At 39.7% G+C, this 21,950-nt stretch overlaps 1 protein-coding gene across 1 annotated transcript in view; it reads right to left on the bottom strand.

Annotated features, from left to right (window-relative positions):
- Positions 1 to 21,950, bottom strand: part of RNF213 (ring finger protein 213) — a gene marked incomplete in the record, with an annotated part of 2,890,576 nt that overhangs the window by 1,103,038 nt on the left and 1,765,588 nt on the right. Inside the window, 1 exon segment of the mRNA XM_044069632.1 lies at positions 1,763 to 1,895. Coding sequence (XP_043925567.1) covers positions 1,763 to 1,895 — 133 coding nt within the window.

The following is a 21,950-nucleotide window of genomic DNA, read 5'->3' on the forward strand; positions in this document are numbered from 1 at the left end:
TGATTAATTAATTGGAACAAATTGGTTCTATTCATTCCTATTTAAACATTTGATGCATTTTAAAGTTTTAGTCTGATGAAGCGACAGTGTATGTTCTAAAGCGCTTACTTTTTTTATTAAAGCTAAGCCCTGTGTACATTGGGAGTATTTTGTTTGTTTCTTCAATTAATGCAATTGAGTTTGCCATTGCGTAAGCTTTAAGTTGAAATCTTTTAAAACTTTGTATATAGCATGGTTTTGGAATTACTGATGCAAATATGAAGAAATACCTGACGCCTAGAGACGGCAGTGGGAGTTAACTGTAAATGCACCTGCAGGCATCACTTGGATGTAATGAGTTAATGCCCTCTCTCTATTCTCTGTCGCCTACAAGTCGTTGACAGGCGATCTATGCCTGACATACAAGGGATTCTTGGATCCAGCTTTGATGGACTTTTTGCACATCCATAAAACAAACAGCATCAGCATCACTAGATCCAGGGATTTAAATTTTGCTTGCGACATAAAAACGACATGATGGTGAGAGAGATGCGTCTCACAGGTTCCCCATACTCTGGACCAGGCCCCCCATCCATGTGAAGCAGAGTCCATCCCTAAACCTATTTAAACTTAACTTTAACCAATGGTTGGGAAATCGGAATTTCACCCTGGGTCTGGCCCCCATGGCTCTGATAAAGGTAAACAGTAACCATGGCCAAACTAACATACCCCCTACATAACCTTTAGAAACTTCCTAGAATACCCCCTCTTAATAAATGTCCACGATACACAAAGACACAACTGGGTTGGATTGCACAGCTAGGCTTATAAAGGTCCTGATTGTCATTAGCCTAGTAATTACCTATGAACCCATGTTTATACACCATAAATTATGGTATAAAGACTATGGTAATATCTCAGCTGGATGCTTTCAGAATACAGTACAGCTTGCAGCAAAGACCGACTTGGCACACCTGGAATAGACAAATTAAACAGAAGATTTTTAGCCAAACACAGCAGAGACATTTGGCACCAAGTGAAGAGTGAGTATTATGGACACGAGTAATGAAGCATGAAAGTTACCAGATGAAGAGTTTACTGGAAAAAGCAAAGACCAACAGGAAGACTCCCACAGACCCACTTAGAGGATTAATTCAAATAAATAAGAAAATCTGAAGTAACTAACCAGGTAGAACACTGATCCTTGCTAAGATTACATGGGAGCTTTGCTGGATGTTAAACTAAAACTGTAAAAACTGTTTCTGAGTAACCTACTTTTTTTTCTGTTACAGAAATATGCTTGTTTTCACTTTGCCTTTCTGCATCACTCAAAGTGCACTGAATATGAAGGATGTGTGTTGTATACTAGAGCTTGCATATCTGAATATGGTTATCTCATGATTAAATAAGGTATGTATGTTTCATTCTATACAATATTTGATGTACTACAAAATGCAGAATGGCATGTCTAACAGCCACAAATCAGTTGGAGTGAGTACTTTAGTTTAATTTTCATTCTTTCGGTACCTATTTATAACATATTATGGTTGCTAATTTTAAACAATGGCAGGTAAAATACTACTTGACAAGACTTAGGTAATTTCCATACGCAAAAAGGAAAAGAAAGACAGAAAGAAGGCAATGTTACCTACTACAAGAATAAAAAAGTATATTTTCTCCTAGTTCCAAAGCAACCATGAGTCAGATAAAATAAATAATTGGCAATTTTGATATTTCTCAGTGTACCAATTACCACAGAGTTCCAATTCTGTATTAGTCCTACCTAAATGTTCCGCCTTCCTGAAGGGCATTGAGATTCAGCGCTTCACGAATCATCCATTCCTTTGCAGTAAAAGAAAGTTCCTGCTTCTGCAGAAGGACATGCAGCCTTTTCTTCAGAGTGCTCAAAAAGGAGGCTGAAACAGAATAAGCAAAACATGTGGTAACATTTACATTGCTGACATGATTCTATGCATATACTTATAACAATGAAGTGCAAGTATACGAGCCTAGACCTGTCTTGTTGTACATGTTGTATATAGCATTTTCGTTATAATTCCTACCCAGAATGGACCATATTACATAACTCCTAAAAATATTTTTGTACTGCATTGTTATATCTACCATTATATACTCACCATTCTCTGTATTGTTTCAGTCACTCTTTCTTTTCTCTCTATTTGTGTATCCCTGGCTAAGACTGAAATTGTTGAATTGGGATCACTGTTCTACAAACAAATGTAGATAAAAGAAAACAAATACTACTTTGGTAGTAAAGTAAGCAACTATATTATAATCCAGGTTTAAATATGCATTCATGTTACCCACCATTAAGAAACCTTTTTTCCAGTCTGAAGCATAAAGTTACAGAAGAAATGAAAAAAAAAGAGTTTAAAAAGGGACCCACTTCTTGCATTCAGCAATAAGAAGGAATAACGCTCTAACTGGAAGGGTCTTATTCTCCCAGAGGTTCATGTCTAAGCCCTGAAAATTACTCAGTTGTCTAAGTCCTGCCAAGGACCTAGCTGTTCTTTGAGGTGGTGGTCCCATGGAGGACAAAATAGTCCTGAGAAGGACTGTTTTTTAGCCCTGAGGAGGGCTGTTTTAGCCCTAAGAAGACCCTTTCTGTTATGGTATGAGGTGGTGGTCCTCAGTACCATCTTTGTAGTCCTCACAAGGACTTTTTGTGTTGTGCAGATCCCTGTTGGTCCTAATAAGGACATTTGAAGCTCCTGTGAGGAATGGGCTGCGGTAAAGATGGGTCCTTTCCAATTACCAGATAGTCCTAATAAGGACTGTTGTGCCCCCTTGTTGATCAAGGCTGGGCACTGTCATGAAATCTCAGTGGGTCCTAATAAATGCATTCAGCAATAAGGAACGTGTGAACAAAAGCCTACTGGCTCCAGAAATGCAAATATGTATGTAATCTAAAAATGTAATCTTTTTTGCCGCTCTGTTATTTCTGTTAAAGACAATGAAAAAAAATATATTTATGCTTGTTCTTTCTGAGCATGGTAGGCATCACGTAATACAGAGGCTGATGGATTATCCTACATCACAACAGTCGTTAAGACACTATGGACAGGATATAAAAATCTGCTGTGCTCATGAAATAATGTCAATGAAAAGTTAAAAGGCACAAAAGCTCTAAAAACAAACCTTGGTCAAAACAACACTATTGTGATATGATTACTGGAAAAGGAGACAATGAACACATGCCAAAAAGAGGACTTTCTGCAATAAATGCAAAAAGTACACTCTGAATAAACCTGAAAACTAATGGCTCTCATTTTCCAAACTAGTTGTGCAAACATGGCTGCAAGGCTAAACGTAATCATAGATGAACCCCAGCATCATCATCTAAATTTTTCATGACTTTATCAACATTTTACACAGAAGTAAATCTGTAAGATTTGGAAACAAGCTTCACAACACAGTAATGTTACTGCAATGATAGTCCGTCTGTGGTAACACCAAAACTGAACCTAATTGATGAAATGGGCTGCAACACCTACAGACCAAGTGCCAAAATAATTCCTAAGTTCTGTCTCAGCCACCACACCCCTTCACTCCAATCGATTATAGTCCTTTCATAACAGGGTGCGCACAAGGATGCTTATGGATCTCATATGCAGAACACTACGAAGATTACTGCATGTAGTGTCGTGACTGCCAATAAGTAAGACAGAGACATGGTCTAGCCTCAACGAAGTACACATTCAAACTGAGGGTTCGCTAAAGGTACTACGTATCATATGGCATGCAAATAAATGCAGCTAGCTCATTAGCATTAATGCTTCATACTTCATAACTAATACCCTCTTTTTTAACTATAGACTTTATATATTTATATGCAGTCTGTAAGGCAAAAAGGCATTAGGCTAGACTTCCCTTATTAAAATAGCCTATAGCTCGATACTAAGCATATCATCTACAATGAGGATAACTAAGCCAAATGGAAAGATGGCTGCCTTGCTTATTTTCATTTATTCTTTACTAAGTAAGTGGACTTCTCTGAGGACCCTTTTCAGCCATAACTTGGGCCACAAACACAAGACTGAATAAAGTATAATAGAGCATATGAATAAAATATACAATGGATACCAATAACAAGTCAAAGAAAACTATAATCCTCATCATACTATGCGAACAGAAAACACCTTAAAGCAAGAGAAAAAGTAGTTATGTACTCACCATAACATTCCATCTGAGTAGCTGTACTTTATTTGTCTTCAACCTGTGGGTATATGGATCCTTATCGGACCCGAGACAGCAGTTTCACCAGCATCTGATCCAACCTCCAAGCTCCTTCCCTTACCCATAATACCCCTCCATCTCCTTCTTTCCCTCGGATCGAGTTTGCTGCACCATCAACCTAAGCCCAACCCAATTAGACCTTACCACAACAGGTTATATACAAACCTAACAAGTATGAATAGGAGAGCCGCAGAGGTGCTCTCTCCACCTAGCAGAGTAATAAACAATGATAAGGTCAGAATGAAGGAGGGAGGGGCGGTTGAACACAAACGAAGTACAACTATTCAGATGGAACGTTATGCTGAGTACATAACTTCTTTATCTGAAGTAGTTTACTTCATTTGCTCTTCAACCTGTGGGACAGAGTCTCCAGCTACTAAACACCTGGATGGGCCTCATGGAAGGATATTCCGGACCATCGCAGAGCCAAAGGATACTCTCCCTTTAGATATTATGTCCAGTTTATAGTGAGAAATGAAGGTATGAGATGAGAACCAAGTAGCCGCAGAACAAATATCATCCCTAGACACCCTGGACCAAAAAGCTGCCGAGGTAGCCATGGATCTGGTAGAATGTGCTTTTACTTGACCCGGAGGTGACATGCTCTTGTCTTTGTATACCTGAAGGACACAAGGAGAGATCCATCGAGCCAAAGTTACCTTGGAGATTGGTTTAACCAGGAAGGGTTTAGAGTAAGACACAAATAACTGGTCAGACTTGCGAAAGGTCTTAGTTCTGTGTAAGTAAAATCTCAGTTGTCTATGTACATCTAACAAGTGCAATTTATATTCACTCCTGTTCTGAAAATTTGGGAAGAACACAGGTAAATTAATCATCTGGTTGATATTAATCTCAGAAGCCACCTTGGGGAGAAAGGATGGATTGGTATAAAGTGACACGCTGTCCTTATGGAAGACCAAATATGGAGCTTTGATAGACAATGCTTGAAGTTCTGAAACCTCCTACCCAAGATGATAGCTACTAGGTAGGCCATTTTCCAAGATAAAAAATTTAGGTCTACTGACGCAGCCGGCTCAAAGGGAGGAGCAACCAGGGCCTGTAAAACCAAAATCAGGTCTCAAGGAGGGGTAGGATCCTTCACCAGGGGTCTTAAAAGAAAGGTATCCCTAATAAAGGTTTTAGTTTAGAGGATGCTAAAGAAACCATGTTCTCCCCAATATGAAAGTTGGAAATGGCAGCCAATTGAACTTTCACAGTAGAATAGCTATCCCCTTGATGAAATATATATGCCAAGAATTACAACATCGCCGGGACGGGAGCTGTGAACGGGTCCAGATACCTTTAAGAAGCCCAGATGGAAAAAGGCTTCCATTTACTGTGGTAAAGCTTCCTGGTAGACTATTTGTGAGCTGCCACCAGAATAGTCTTGACCGGAGAGGATAAACCGGGAGTCCTAGCTATCACAGGAACTGGAACCGCCAAGCAGTGAGCTTTTGACTGTCCAGGTTTGTATGAGGAACCCCCGAGGAGTGAGAGATTTAAATCTGAAATTGGATCTAAGGTCCCTAGAGGAGCCAGAAGATGAGACCAGAGGAAGGGAAACCATACACTTGGCAAGGCCAAAACACGGCAATGAGGATCACTTTGTTACCCAGTCTGCCAGCCTTCTGGAGGAGTTTTGAAATAAGAGGTAACGAGGGGTAAGCACAGAAAAGACTGAGAGGCCAAACATGAACTAGAGCATCTCTGGGGGACTCCCACTGCGGGGGATTTAGAGCAAAGAACTTGCTGCACTTCGCGTTGGAAGGAGATGCGAAGAGATCGCAGCAAGGCCAACCCCACTCGAGAAAGATCTGCTCTGCTACCAAAGGATTCAGAGACCACTTGTAAGGCATCAGAATAGTCCTGCTCAGTTTGTCCACCAGTATGATGGACTGTCCCGGAATGTGTGATGCTACCAGAAACCGGCTGTTGGAGATTGCCCATTCCCACACTCTCATGGCCTCGCGACAAAGTGGATAAGATCTGGTTCCTTCCTGCTTGTTGATGTACCAGACTACAGACATGTCTGACTGAATTGCAACAGTTCCAGAGGGAGAAAGGCATGAAGGGCCTGCAACTCTATAAGGACTGACTTTATCTCTAGGACGTTGATATGCAACTTTGTCTCGTTCAGGGACCACGTGCATTGGACTGACCTTCCTGAGCAATGTCCCTCCCCCACCCTAGTTGGGAGGCATCTTTGTGGTCACTGTGTCTTGGGGAGGGGCTGCAATAATTGGACCTCCCTAGGCCAGTTCCGAGGAGTGCATCCAAAAGAGAAGGGATTCCCAGCCAGCCCTGCTGATGCATATTGGATACGTCAACGGCAGATCTAACCATGACCATTGGGCTGCTAATGTCCACTGTAGAACCTACATATGTAGACAAGCACAAGGAAGAAGGGTAATTGTGGCTGCCATGAAACCAAGACACATGGAGTCATAAGCTCTGAATTCTCTCCGGGGTTGGAAAAACCTTCATTCACAGAGTCCCATGCCATTAGATGCAATGAAAAACGACCCTCAACTACCTCCAGAGCAGTGCAGTCAGGCAATCCCTCAGGGCTGCTGCATGGGCCGGTCCGAGAACGGTTCTCGAAAGCTCATGTTCCTCGGAACCCCTCTGCTTCTGGGCTGGCATTTATCAAAACTCCCTCTGTCTCTGGGGGAAGATGAGACCTGAGGGTCCCAGGAATACTGAGATTTCTGGAACTACATCTTCTTTTGCCCTTCCTGATTCCTGGAGAAGGATCTTTGAGGGTAAGAGAAGCATATCCAGATGGCAGACAGTGTCTTCCTGTCCTTTTCCACTGGACCAAGGTCTCGCGAATGATCTTGCCGAACAAGGAAGAACAATCATAAGGGGTATTCGCAAATGACGCCTTAAAGGGCTCCATGAACTGACGCAGCCTGAGCAAAGCGTGACACCTCATGGCAATGCCAGACCCAGCCACCCTAGCTGCTCCTTTGGTGGCATGTAAAAGGAGGTGCATGGATGTGTTAGATACCGCTTTTAGAGTGGCCATCCATGTGGAGAATGTATGCTTATCCTCCAGCGACATGACTTCAGGGATGTCTCAGCTAGTTCTTTGACAAGGTCGTGCTGCAGCTGGGTAACATGTGACAAATAATTCAGCGCACTTATGGAAAAGGTGGCTGACTCATACAACCGCTTCCCTAGGTGCTCCATCGTCCTGGACACTCGGTCGAGTGGATGGACCGTAGAACTTTCTTGAGCTAATTTTTTCTTGGTGGTGGCCAAAAATCCTAAGAAAGTGCTATTGAAACAAGCACCATGCCTGGAGCTCCAAGACCACGATGCTAGGCTAACCCGCTGCAACCTAGATCTGAGGGAAGGAAGGAGATGGAGGAGTATTATGGGTAAGGGGAGGAGCTTGGAGCTCGGATCAGATGCTGGTGAAGCTGCTGTCTCCGATATAGATTCGTATACCCACAGGTTGAAGAGCAAATGAGGTAAACTACTTCAAATCAAAATTTATCACAAATAGCATACCATAATGGCTCTGTACAATGACAATGTAAGGTTTAGGTAGACTAGCTAAAAAAAGAGAATAAAATCAGCCATGAAATCTAATTAAACTAAATGGTAACATACATATGTATGCATGTGTATATATATATATATATATATATATATATATATATATATATATATATATATATATATATATATATATATACATATATACACACACACACACACATATATGTATGTATATATAGGGGTCCATGTCTGAAGATCGATTTTTCAGAAACTCAAAATTCATATGGTAGAGACCATATGATTGAATCTACGAAAACTCAAACTAAACACACAGACAAAAAACACAAAAGCTACCTTTTTTATGTTTTTAGAGCGGGGCTGTGCCCTCTACACCCGAATTACATATACAAACTCTGAGACTGCACTACAGTGGGGAAAAGGGTAAATTTCCCAAAAACACAAAAGCTACCTTTTTTTATGTTTTTAGAGCGGGGCTGTGCCCTCTACACCCGAATTACATATACAAACTCTGAGACTGCACTACAGTGGGGAAAAGGGTAAATTTCCCGATCGTCACTGTACCACAATCTCCATTCAAAAGCTTTAGGTTTTCAAAAACTCGATCATATGAATTTCAAGTTTCTAAAAACTCGATCATCTGATAGGGACCTATCTATATATATATATGTATGTATATCTATATATATATATGTATGTATATCTATATATATATATATATATATATATATATATATATATATATATATATAGGTCCACTTTGTAATCTCGAAATACTGAAATCTCTAATTTCAGTATTCCGAGATCACAAAACCGAAAACCCATATGTCCGAAATCACACAAGCACACATACTACAATCACAAAAAATTATAAAAGGACGTGGTATACCTTTAACAGCTTATACACAGTACTCAAAGGAAAATGGCGTATGTGGCGTTTGCGTATGAACCACCAGGAACCATAGGGAGTGTCTACCAGGCCATGCTGTCAAAGAAGGGGAATCCTGCTTTGATAGTGGAAGGCCATGTGCATCACCCGGAAAAGCGGGGCAGTAAAGGACCTACTGGTGCTGCAAATGGAAGTTGGCATGGAAATATAAAGGGAGGCTGACAACAGAATGCATTCCCACTGGTGAACGGCTGCTAAAAACAGCACCGCACAACCACAGAGGGCTCCAACTGACGTTGAAAGGTATGCCATATGTGTGGAGCTGAAGTACAGAGCTGCTGTTTCCAGGGATGCCCCTTGTCTGCTCGTAGAGGATGCTTTAGCAACCACATCAATGGATATAGTTCCCGACATGCTGACAAGGCATACACTGCTGCAACAAGTGGGACGGGTGTGTCGGAAGGTGTCTACGGTCCCTGTTGACCCTGCCATAACATTGAGGACACAATGTCCAGGATTACCCCATTAAGACTGGTACGTTCCTGGAAAAGCGTATGACGGAAGGGGGGGGCAAGCATGTAGTATAGCGTTCAGCACTGTTAACAATGTTTTCGATTTGAGCCATGCAACCATCTGGCTGATGGATGGCACATTTTTCTACAAAGGGGTGATCTGCAGGCAGCTGTACAGCATACATGGGCTGGTACGTTATGGAGGGTGGAGTAAATCAGTACCAGTCCTGTATTGTTTGATGAGCAAGAAGTCCCTGCGTGCGTACAACTTCATATGGGACTGTCTGTTTGCTGAACAGGGATTTGAAACCGCACTCCAGTTCGTCCTGTGCGATTTTGAGATCGCTGCTATGAAGAGCATTCAGCAGAACATCAACTGTGTGAAGTCAAAGGGGTGCCTATTCCATTTTGGGAGAAACACATGGTGCAAGGTGCAGCAGTAAGGGCTCGTCCATCTCTAAAACACCAGTATGCCATTTCAGATTGCAGTCAAGTGTTTGATTGCACTTCCATTCGTGCCGGAAGGGGATGTGCTGCAGGCATTTCAGGAGTGAAAAGACAGCATTCCACCAGAGGGGAAAGAGCTTATAAAGTATTTTGAGGACCGGTATGTGGTTGAGAGAAAGAGGATGCCTGCTACATGGTCCATTGTAGCCTGCAGATTCCCCCCCCCCTTTATTCCCCATTTCATTCTGGAATGTGCATGACCTCAACACTTTGCTTCTGCCCCATACACAGAACTCAGTCGAGGCGTGGCATCGCCAGCTGAAGTGTATACTGGAGTCTAAGGCCACTAACCTATCTGTCCTGATTCACACACTGGTGTGGGAGCTGGATAGGGTGGAGGAGTTGAGAAGCCATTTAGTGAGTGGGTGCCCACAGTTTCCTAAAAGATGTTGCTTGGTGCAGAGGCATGCACAGTTTAAATCTGTGCTTGCACACAGGGACGAATACACAAAGATGGAGTTCCTAAAGGCTGTGGCTAGGGTCCTGCAAATGTAAGTGTCGGTGCGCGGTTATACTGTCTTTCAGCGGCTGTTCTTGCGTGGGGGGTTGGCAGCACTACCTTATGCTTCCTGTGGTGTGATGTTAATGTGTAGAACGCACAGAAACAGATGGCATGCTTGTAACTGCTTCTGTTGGTATGGAATACTTATACCTGGATTTGTTGGTGTTGACATGGACGGAATGCTTGTAACTGCTTTTGTTGGTGTTGTAGGGTGCGTACTTCTATTGTGAAAGGGGCAGGGTGCATATCCGTAAAAAAAAAAAAAAAACAGCCGCATTCATTTTTTTCAATATTTCGAGTTTCGGACAACTCAGGCTTGGCTTCTTGCACATTCTGACATATGGGTTTTCGGTTTTGTGATCTCGGAATACTGAAATTTCAGTATTTTGAAATTACAAAGTGGACCCATAGATATATATATATATATATATATATATGTATGGTTTACTATCAAAACCTGGAAATGCACTCGGTCATCAACATTGTCGAACTGAAATAGCAAAAATGAAAATATTTTTCAGCCCCCATCTCAAACCATGGTAATGTCAAGAGTTTGATATTCGCCATTTTGACAATGTGCCGTTTGACCTGCATGTGCCATCTGGATGTCAAAATTCAAGCTTCGGTACAGTAAGGTTCGATGTTTAATCTCTTGTAAAGATTAATTTCGATGTTCCGTCACTTGACCGAGTGCATTTCCAGGTTTTGATAGTAAACCTATATATATATGGGTTCATAGGTTGGTACTAGGCTATCAGCCCTAGGGCCTATAGAAGCCTAGCCATAACAATTCCCTGGCTATTTCTTCCCACACTATTTACTTCCCTGGACCCCTGTCTAGCAGGGCGACTGACGTGATCCCCGGGGTGAATTTCCTTTCTCCCATCCAATCGTCAAGGTTCCTTTTAAAGAGGACCAGAGAGGCACTTTGCTTGACATGTATGTTTCGTTTTATAACTGAAGGGGAGTTAAACTTGATAAACTAAAATGGCCCTGTTTAGAGGTGTTAATACTGCTGATGATAGACAATAAGGCATTAATGTACGTAGGTGACTGAGAAGGGAAATATTAGGATATCCTTTCCTGGGCTAGTGTCCAGCAGTAACTGGCTCCTGTCTGTTTTGGGGAGACAGTAGTTAGGAAAGTGGTCCCTCCACAGGTTTATTATGATATAATCAAGAAGCATGACTGGATGCAGCAGAATAAAGGTAAGTTCATTCAAGCTACTAAATGGAATGTGAGAAGAAAGCATAATCCAGGTAAGATGAAAAGAGTGATAGCAAGATTAGCAAGGAATGGTGTTGGCAAAGTCGTTCTTCAGGAGCTGAAGATGCACAGGAGGGAAGCTCCAGAAAGCACAATATTTTGGTAAGCAATTAAATGAAGGTGCATACAGTGTAGAAGTCTTCTTCTTATTCTTCTTTCTGCTTTTCCCGGTTAGGGGTCACCACAGTGGATCACCTGTCCGCTCATGACTGGCAGTGGAATTTTACAGTGTCGAGTTGCCAGCCAGATGCCCAACCCTCCACAGAAGGCACATGCACGCACTCACGCCTAGGGCCAATTTAGAGTGCCCAATCCACCTAAACCATGTCTTCGGGATGTGGGGGGAAAACGGAGCACCCGGAGGAAACCCATGCGACCACAGGGAGGACATCGAGACTCCATACAGAAGGCACCTCAGCCAAGGACTGAAATGGAGAACCTCTTGCTGTGAGGTGGCAAAGCTAAGCGCTGCATCACCATGGCTCCCCATGCATACAGTGTAGAAGTAATATTTCCAAATTCAGTTCCATAACTTCAGTTTCTAAGCATCCAAATAGCACCAACCAAGTACTATGGCTTTTCTGTTCCAGGTCACCTGGATTTTTAATTCTTTAAAATCATTCACAGGTGATAAGGGTTTAGTACCTACATCAATTCAAGAGCTTCTTGTGTCTGCCACCATACTACTAAAACAACAATTGTGCTTATGACACCATCAAAGCCTTCATTTGCTTATGTAGCTTTATAAATAGTTACTAGTCATGCAGTCTAGGAAATCATAAGAAGCCTATCTCAAATTCCCAATAGCCCCAAAGTACTTTCTAGTTAAGTGGCTCAAGGTCACACAGGAGGCTGAGGGAATCAAACTCTCCACCAAAGGAAGCATCTCATTACCAGATGACATCCTTAATCCTGTGTGCTAACTGCCAAATAATTTTTGTCTAACAGCTCTTTGAATTTCCTCTGGTGCTAACTTAGCCTAAATAATGTGTGACGTCATAATGGAGTAGCAATCGTACAAAAATGCAGCTTGTTTTAATTTACATAAGCCCTGATTTGTATCTAGGACCTAAAAGAACTAAGCGCCTGTCATTTTTTTTGTTCAACAAAAACACCTTTACTAAATTATCACTTAGGACACAGGCAATCCTACATTTACATAAATGAAAACAACCCATATTTGGGAAGAGACTAAACAACAGATAAATACAAAAACTGAGAAAATGGAATGTTTGTTATATGGATAAGATACAAGGAGTCAAAATGTTTTTAGTCCTTTTAGTCTTATACACAAGTCAGGCATATTTTTATCAACCAGAACAGAAGTTGTGGATAGCAATTAATAAAGAGCTGAAGGACTTTATCCAGAAGGGGAAGATGGCAAGAGTCAAGTGAAATAAGCTGATTCTTTCAGTAGAACAGGGCAGATTTGTTTTAGTCAATTTGAAGGGGTATCTCAGACCTACACAGTTAAGACTCATTCCTATACATAGCACAAGCAGAAAGCTATATTTCAAAAAGGAAACGGATGATGATGAAACGGGGGAAAGCTCAAGAAACAAGGAGAGACTGGTATTTTGGCTGCAGGCCTTTAAGGCCAACAACAATAATCATGAAGAATATTACATCCATAAAGTAGCAGAAAGTAGTCTAAGAACTAAGCCAACACTGGACTAGAGAAAGAAGATTCTGCTGATAGGGATGACTGCAATTAGGGATACAGACAATAGGCAAGAGAGGCCTGGAATTTATTGGAGAAAACTGGCAAAGGAACCAAGGTATTAGGAGCAAATAACTAGACAGGGAAAGATTTGGACTGCAGGTTAGAGATTTCCTTCCCTATCAGGGATTGATATCATAGTATAGACAAAGAGAAAGAAATGTGTGTGTGTGTGGGGGTCCTAAATGAAAAACCAGCATTGGTAGAGTTTTTAGTAGAATCTAGAAAAGAAGTTGCCATTAAAAAGGAATAATTAGAGCATATAAAATATTGCAGGATAAATATTATCAATCGGGATTATATCATATGATCGAAACATTATAACAGCGAATACAACAACATCAAACTGTAAACCTCAAAATCACAAAACTCTGAAAGCTGAGAACAGCGACTTTTTTCCCCTGGGAAAAAAATCACCATTCCAGCACAACACACTAAACACACAGACACTACAAAACATTTCTAATGTGAAGGGTTGTGCTCCCCACACCCTCCCCTACTTAAATATACCAACTCCAAGATCGCAGCACAGTGGAGGAAATAGCAAAGTCACGGAAACGGCCCTCCAAATTCTTTCCCTAGGAAATAATTCGATGTTCCGTGGCTTTGCTGCTTTCAGTCTTCGAGGTTTTGGGTTCGATATTATAACATTCAAAGTTGTGAGACTTCGATGTTATGATACAGATCCAATCAATCAAAGGGGGTTAGAAAGGATTGGGAAGAAACAATGGATAAGCAATGAACAAAGAAACAATGGGAGGATATATGTATGTCTCCCAAATCTGCAACAAAATGTAGAAGATTTAGGATTTTTGCCTGGAAATGTTGAGCACTTTTTATTACAAAATTGAGCACTTTCATATTTTGGTACAGACAGACTTCTTCAGAATAATCAGCAACTTCACAGAATTCACAGAGTTTTGTGTGTTTGCGCCATTTTTTTGTTTTTGCTTTGGTTTCTTAGTAGTGTATTTTATTGTTGTTTTTGCTGGAAATGTTTCTGTAGATATTTCTATACCCCAAATAGACTTCGGAGAATTTTTCCTCAGGAGCAAATGTTAGAAGTGTGACAAAAAAGAAAGAGGTAATTAGGAACATATTTTACGGGAGTGCAGTGAGTTGGTGGACTTTAAGGATTCCCTGTGGGATGCACTGTCAGAGATGCTGCGTGGGCAGATAGGTCTGACGAGGGAGATGATTTTTTTGAGCTATGGTACAGAATCAGAATCGTCTTGGCTTAGTATGGCCTTGCTGTGTCTAATAATGGTAGCTGCCAAAAAAGTAATTACTAGAAAATGGAAATCAAAATCTAAACCAACTACACTAGTAGTAGTGAATATAGTAACAGAGATAAAAAATGGAATTGAGATCTTTAGAAATGGGTAGGAATAAACTACACAGAAAAAAAAATGGGAATTGCGGGAACAAAACATACAAGGCAGGAATGAGGTTTAAAAGGTGGCAGGACTTAAATGACCTATGGAATGTTTGACTGAAAAAGATTAGGTAGATTATAAGTGATGTATAATTTTTGCAACTGGAAGTGTCTCAGTATGGTTTGTGATGTAAAATGCTTGTAACTAGGATTGTGTCAATGTGGTTTGTTTTCATTTATATAAATATTATTGCCTATGTGGTAAGTGATGGTTTAATAAAGATGTTTCTTGTTTTAAAAAGCCAGGAATTGAATAATTTATGTAATGTTGCTTAGGTTATATGACATATAGCAATATATGTGAAGTAAAATGTTATGTTAATTACAGTGTGATTACTTTTATATGAATGTGGATAATTCAATAAAGATGTTTGGAAAAAAAAAACATACTGACACATTTTACTACTGAAAACTCCTGATGTCCACCATGGCAGTAAAACTTAATAGTAAAATCAAAACTTTAATAAAAAGAATATAACATAAAATAAGCAGTCCTCAGTCTTCCGATAAGCGCTTTCAGCAAATAAGCCTTCCTCAGATCGTATAAAAAGGACTGTTCAGCTTTTGTATTTTAAGGCATCACAGCCATTCCTCATTTAGTTCTCTGACACACCCTTGTTGCAAACCAAAAGGAGGCCAGCTAGCAGAGATGTATAATTTCCTTCATTGTAATTAAAGGGGCAGTGCTTCTCTTTACTATAGGATTGTATATGAGAAAACTAATAGCTATGGATGTGAATACATTATATGAATGAAGCAACATTGAAGTATACTTGCTAATCATGTTCCTTCTATTCTTAAGTGCAGGTTTTAATGGCACAACAGTATTCAAGCCTAGTGATCTGTTTGCTCTTAAATTAATTATCCAGCATGTTTCCCTTAGCTCTGTGCGATTATGATCATAGAAAGCACTACATTGGCAGCAAGCCGCTAAGTATATGATGTGGGGAAAAATCACAGCAACTTAAATGTTTGTTAACATAAACTGCTGACAATAAGCAAGTATGTGAAGTTATTAGGAAGTTTTGGCCGGTATTGACAACTGATGACAAAATAAAAGGCATTGTAGGTGAACAGCCCAGATTCCTATACAAGAATAAGAAGAATTTGAAACGTCTGATTTGCAACAAAAATGGATTTGAAAGAAATAGGCCCAATTCTAATAGAAAGGGCACCTTCAAGTGCCTAAGATGCAAAGCTTGCAACTCCATTGACAGCTCCAATGTTTTTGCACATCCATACTCCAGGCAACAGTACAATTTTAATGTCTATGCTGATTGTACTAGTTCCCACATCATATACTTAGCGACTTGCTGCCAATGTAGTGCTTTCTGTGTTGGCAAAACAGTTCAACATCTTAAGGAACGTATCCTCAGACATTTGAGGGACATCAAACAGAAAGATCCCAATAATGCCTTAGCAGCCCACGTAGCACAGTATCCTTCTCATTACTTTGTATTTAAGGCCATAGAGGCGCACAGTATCCTTCTCATTACTTTGTATTTAAGGCCATAGAGGAAGTCTGTCAGACCACAAGAGGAGGTGATGTTCATAATCGCAGAGAGCTAAGGGAAACATGCTGCATAATTAATTTAAGAGCAAACAGATCACCAGGCTTGAATACTATTGTGCCATTAAAACCTCCACTTAAGAATAGAAGGAATATGATTAGCAAGTTTACTTGAATGTTGCTTCATTCATATAATGTATTTATATCCATAGCTATTAGTTTTCTCATATACAATCCTATAGTAAAGTGAAGCACTGCCCCTTTAATTACAATGAAGGAAATTATACCTCTCTGCTAGCTGGCCTCCTTTTGGTTTGCAACAAGGGCGTGTCAGAGAACTAAATGAGGAATGGCTGTGATGCCTTATAAATACAAAAGCTGAACAGTCCATTTTATACGATCTGAGGAAGGCTTATTTGCCGAAAGCGCTTATCGGAAGACTGAGGACTGCTTATTTTATGTTATATTCTTTTTATTAAAGTTTTGATTTTACTATTAAGTTTTACTGCCATGGTGGACATCAGGAGTTTTCAGTAGTGTTTGCCTTTTCTCCTCCTCATTGGTGTCCTTCACAGTGTAAGAAAGTTTTTTACCTACTGACATATTTTAGTTGCAAACAATATACATCACTTACAGTCTATCCAGTCATGGTCAAACATTACATAGCTCATTCAAATCCTGCCTTCTTTGAAACCTCATTCCTCCTCCAAAACGTGATTCTGCATGTACTGTTTCCACAATTCCTCCTTTTTCTATGTAATTTGCTCCTACCCTTTTCTAAAAAATCCCATTTCCAGTTGTTTTATCTCTGTTACTTTATCCATTTCTAGTAAAGTTGGTTTACACTTTGATTTCCATTTTCTAGTAATTGCTTTTCTGGCAGCCATCATAATTAGACTCAGCAAGGCTTTACTATGTCTAGGCAATTCCAATTCTGTCCATTCATCCACCCATCCTCAACCCCTTCCCTCTAGATCAACATTGTTGTTTTAATGAAGTCAAATGTTTGCCTCCCCTACACAAAACCACACTGCTCCATATCTATCAATTTTGGTATCACCTTTGCCACTCTTTTAGTCATTATAGGCAAAACCTTATAATTATGGTTTAGAACCGAACTGGGCCTGTATGAAGCTGAATCTGATGAGTCTTTAACCTCTTTAAATACTATAGCCACCAAAGCTTTATTCCAGGATGTTTGGTGCTTCTCCTCCTCTTAAAATACTGTTCAACAAAACCTTCCAAATCTTTATCAGTTTTTCGATCCTAGCTTTCAAACTTCCACATGAATACCATCTGTTCCTGGGGACTTTCCTAGAGATTGTTAATACATCACCCTTTTTATTTTATTTCCTCCTATACCATTGGTAATTGAGCCTCATCTACCTTTAACCTTGTCATATTTAACTCTTCCATAAAAAACAAACAAAGCAGCCCGGGTGCCACAAACAAGATCTTTTATTCTTAGTTTAAGCGCTTTCATTCAAAAAGAACTTCAGAAACTAAAAAACTTCCAAGGATTCTCTGTTTTTATAAATGCAGAGTCCGCCCAAAATTTAAACTCATTCTTAAAGTTATACATACATTATTAGGCACAAAAGACATACAAATAATAAAAACATTCAAAAACATAATAATAAAAAACACATTGTACAGAATATAAACTAGAAAACAATCCTATGTACTAAAGTGATGCTGCTTTTAACATTAACACTGGTTTAATGAAAATAACAATTTAAACCAGGGGGTACACTTGTGTTCAATAATATCTGCCACACATATTCCCTACATTCCAATTTAAGCTGCCAATCACCACTCCTTTCAGGTATGGATACTTTCTCCAAGACACTAAGAGAGAATTTCTTAAAATCCTCACATATAACAGAACGCTTAAATAATGCATTATTAATACTGCCTTTTTTGATAGCGTAATTATGTTGGTAAATTCTAGTTTTCAATGTGCCAATAGTCTTACCAACATAAAAAGCTGGACAGGATGCACAACATGCAATATAACCCCCCCGTTGATGTTACAATCATATCTGCTCTTAATGGAAATCACATTTAAAAAACCTGACACCACCAAATGTGACCCCTCAAGAATGTAACTACATTGTCTAAATGCCCCACAGTGCTTCATCTCCACATTAACAGTAGATGACATATCGGCATTTTGCTTTCTTTCTAGGATGGTTTTAACATTGGCACTGTTTTTAAAAAACACTCTGGGAAAATTGGCAACCGAATTCAGTAACCCCAGTGTGCCAAAAACAGTATTCCAATGCCCCCAATACAATTAATCAATGAATAAACATCACTATTGTACTGCATAATCAAAACCAAAGAGGGGTCTATCACTTGAGGAACATGCTTACCATATACCTTGTGCGTCTCTCCTTGACCAGCCATGCCAAGCCATCATTCAACAAATTCTGAGGATAACCTCGATTCATAAACATCCCACTTATTTTCACAGAATCAGTATCAAAATTCTTATCATCCGATATCAATCTACTTAATCTAATGCACTGCCCTTTAACCAAATTTTTCTTTTGCTATTTTGGTTGTTGGCTATCATAATGTAGGTAGGTGTTCAAAAAAGTATCTTTGTGGTAAATACTGGATTCATATCTCCACAAGTCCAAATTTTTATACAAATTAATGTCCAGATAATTAATGGACAAAACATCCACCTGATAAGTGAACATTAAATATCAGCTGAGAAGTTCAAATACTCAATAAAACTCTCCAATTCTTCACAGTTACCTCTCCAAAGGATAAAAACGTCATCCAAACACCACAAACATGATATCAAACTAGATTTAAATTGTGACTCGAGTACATATCTAGTTTCCCAATACCAAAACACCATGTTGGCGAATATTGGGGCTGATGCTGCCCCTATTGCTACCCCCTTGCATGCTTTAAAATACTCTCCTTCATAAAACACAAAGTTAATGACCAAAACTGTCTCCATGCACTGGTAAATGAGATTAATCTCATCATTATTTAGTTGCATACCCAACACTATGGCTTCATGAAACCATTCAAGCCCCAAATCATGCGGAATAACTAGGAATAAATCTTTAACATCCACTGTTACCATTAAATCATCCACATTGAATGGAAACCTTGCTACTGCTTCTAAAAAATGCCATGAGTCTTTTAATAAATGTTCCTTATTAACTCAAAACAATTTTAATTTATGGTCTACATATTCAGCTAAGGGTTCAGTTTTTGTCCCCCCCCCCCCGAAGCCACAATCTGTCTTAATGGTGGGTCAACAATGGAATTATGGATCTTAGGAATCCCAAAAATGGCTGGGATCCTAGGATCCTTAACCGTAAAAAATTCCCTCAACTTTTGGGGTAAATCACAAGAAACGAAAATATCCCCTAATTCAAAATCAATTACATTAAATAAACATTTACATTTGTACCTTTTTCTTGATTTCTATATTTCTCTGCTTTATACAGATTTTCATAAAATTTCAGAAATATTTCTAGTACCTTTATAGGATCTTTTGTTATCTTCTTTGTTATAAGCTCCATAAGCTTGACAACAGCCCTTTCTACTGCCTAAGTCATTGTGCTAAAAGATTTTGTGCTCCAGAGTTATCAAAAAAAAAAAAAAGCAGCTGCTTAACAGCAATCTTTCTAAACTCATGCATATTATCGAGGTAATTCCTTATTTTCTGTTCAGCATCCTGCACTTGCTTTTCCTGTTCTGTGAGAGTCCCTTGTATTCAGCAATACGGTTAGTCTCTCGAAATAATTCTGGTTACTGTTTAACCATATCTCTCTTTCTTTTATTTCCACATTATTTTTAAACTCCACTTTAATTTTAACCCACTTGTTATCTTTATTTTCAGAAGAAATTAACTTTTATAATAACTCTCAATAATTCCTACTACCCATTCCTTAAATTCCTCTCTCTTCCACAGATAGGTAGAAAAGCACTGGTGGCTCATTTTTATTTCATTACCTTGCATTTTTATTTTAGTTATTATTAGCACTTGATCTGAAATAGTTAATTGATATGTGCAAAAACTTTCAATTAATGCACATATTGCTGTGAAATAGAAGTTCTGCCTAGCCTAGACCAGTTTTTGTATCTTGGGGAATAACAGCTAAATTCACTCTGGACTCCTACTACTGAATTCACATCTTCCGTTACAAATACTTTCATACATTTCTTCAAAAATCAACACTCTTTTGATATGTTTTCCCTTCTGGGCCCTCATATACATCCTCATTGCTGCAAATCAAATTCTAATATCCACCTATAAGTAATATTCCCTGCTGAAAGCTGATGATTTCTCTCAGCATTTTCTTAAGCTCCATTACAGCAGCTTCAGGTGGAATATAAATACAAATCTACAAATACTATAATTTTATACTCTTCTAACACTATTGGTGTTCCTCTTGCAATTAATAGAAGTACTCTCATTTTCATAGGGTGACATACAAGAGTGGAGGAAGATGCACACAGGTGGATTATATCTCATGTAGGAGGGCCAGTTTGAAGGAGATTAGAGACTGTAAAATGCTGACCGGAGAAAGTGTAGTTAGGCAGCATAGGATGGTGGTTTGTAGGATGACGTTGGTGATCAAGAAGAGGAGGAGGAGTGTGAGGGCAGCACCAAGGATCAAATGGTGGAAACTGAAAAAGGGTAATTGTGAGGTGGAGTTCAGAGATGAGTTAAGGCAGGCACTGGGTGGCAGTGAAGAGTTACCAAATAGCTGGGTAACTACAGCAGAGCTAGTAAGAAAGATGGCTAGAAAGGTGCTTGGTATCACATCTGGACAGAGGAAGGACAACAAGGAGACATGGTGGTGGAATGAGGAAGTACTGGAGAGTATACAGAGAAAGAGGTTGGCAAAGAAGAAGTGGGATTGTCAGAGAGATGAAGAAAGTAGACAGGAGTATAAGGAGATGAGGTGCATGGCAAAGAGAGAGGTGGTGAAGGCTAAGGATAAGGCATATGAAGAGTTATATGAAAGGTTGGACACTAAGGAGGGAGAAAAGGACCTGTACCAATTGGCTAGACAGAGGGACCGAGCTAGGAAAGATGTGCAGCAGGTAAAGGTGATAAAGGATAATGAGGGAAACATACTCACAAGCGAGGAGAGTGTATTGAGGAGATGGAAAGAGTACTATGAGGGGTTGATGAATGAAGAGAATGAGAGGGAGAGAAGGTTGGATGATGTAGGGATAGTGAATCATGAAGTGCAATGGATTAGCAAGGAGGAAGTAAGGATAGCTATGAAGAGAATAAAGAATGGAAAGGCCGTTGGCCCAAATGACATACCTGTGGAAGCATGGAGGTGTTTAGGTGAAATGGCAGTGAAGTTTTTAACCACATTGTTTAATGAAATCTTGGAAAGTAAGAGGATGCCTGAGGAATGGAAAAAAATTGTTTTGGTACCGATTTTTAAGAATAAGGGTGATGTGCAGAGCTGTAGTAACTACAGAGGGATTAAATTGATCAGTCACAGCATGAAGTTATGGGAAAGAGTAATAGAAGCAAGATTAAGAAGGGAAGCGATGATTAGTGATCAGCAGTATGGTTTCATGCTGGGAAAGAGCACTACAGATGCGATCTTTGCTCTTAGAGTGTTGATGGAGAAGTACAGAGAATGTCAGAAGGAGTTGCATTGTGTGTTTGTCGACTTAGAGAAAGCATATGACAGGGTGCCTAGAGAGGAGGTGTGGTATTGTATGAGGAAGTCAGGAGTGACACAAAAGTATGTAAGAGTGGTACAGGATATGTACAAGGGTAGTGTGACAGCGGTGAGGTCTGCAGTGGGATTGATGGATGCGTTTAAGGTGCAGGTGGGGTTACATC

This window comes from Protopterus annectens, chromosome 4.part0 (assembly GCF_019279795.1).
Source record: "Protopterus annectens isolate FY-2018-M chromosome 4.part0, PAN1.0, whole genome shotgun sequence".
Classification (NCBI taxonomy): domain Eukaryota; kingdom Metazoa; phylum Chordata; order Ceratodontiformes; family Protopteridae; genus Protopterus; species Protopterus annectens.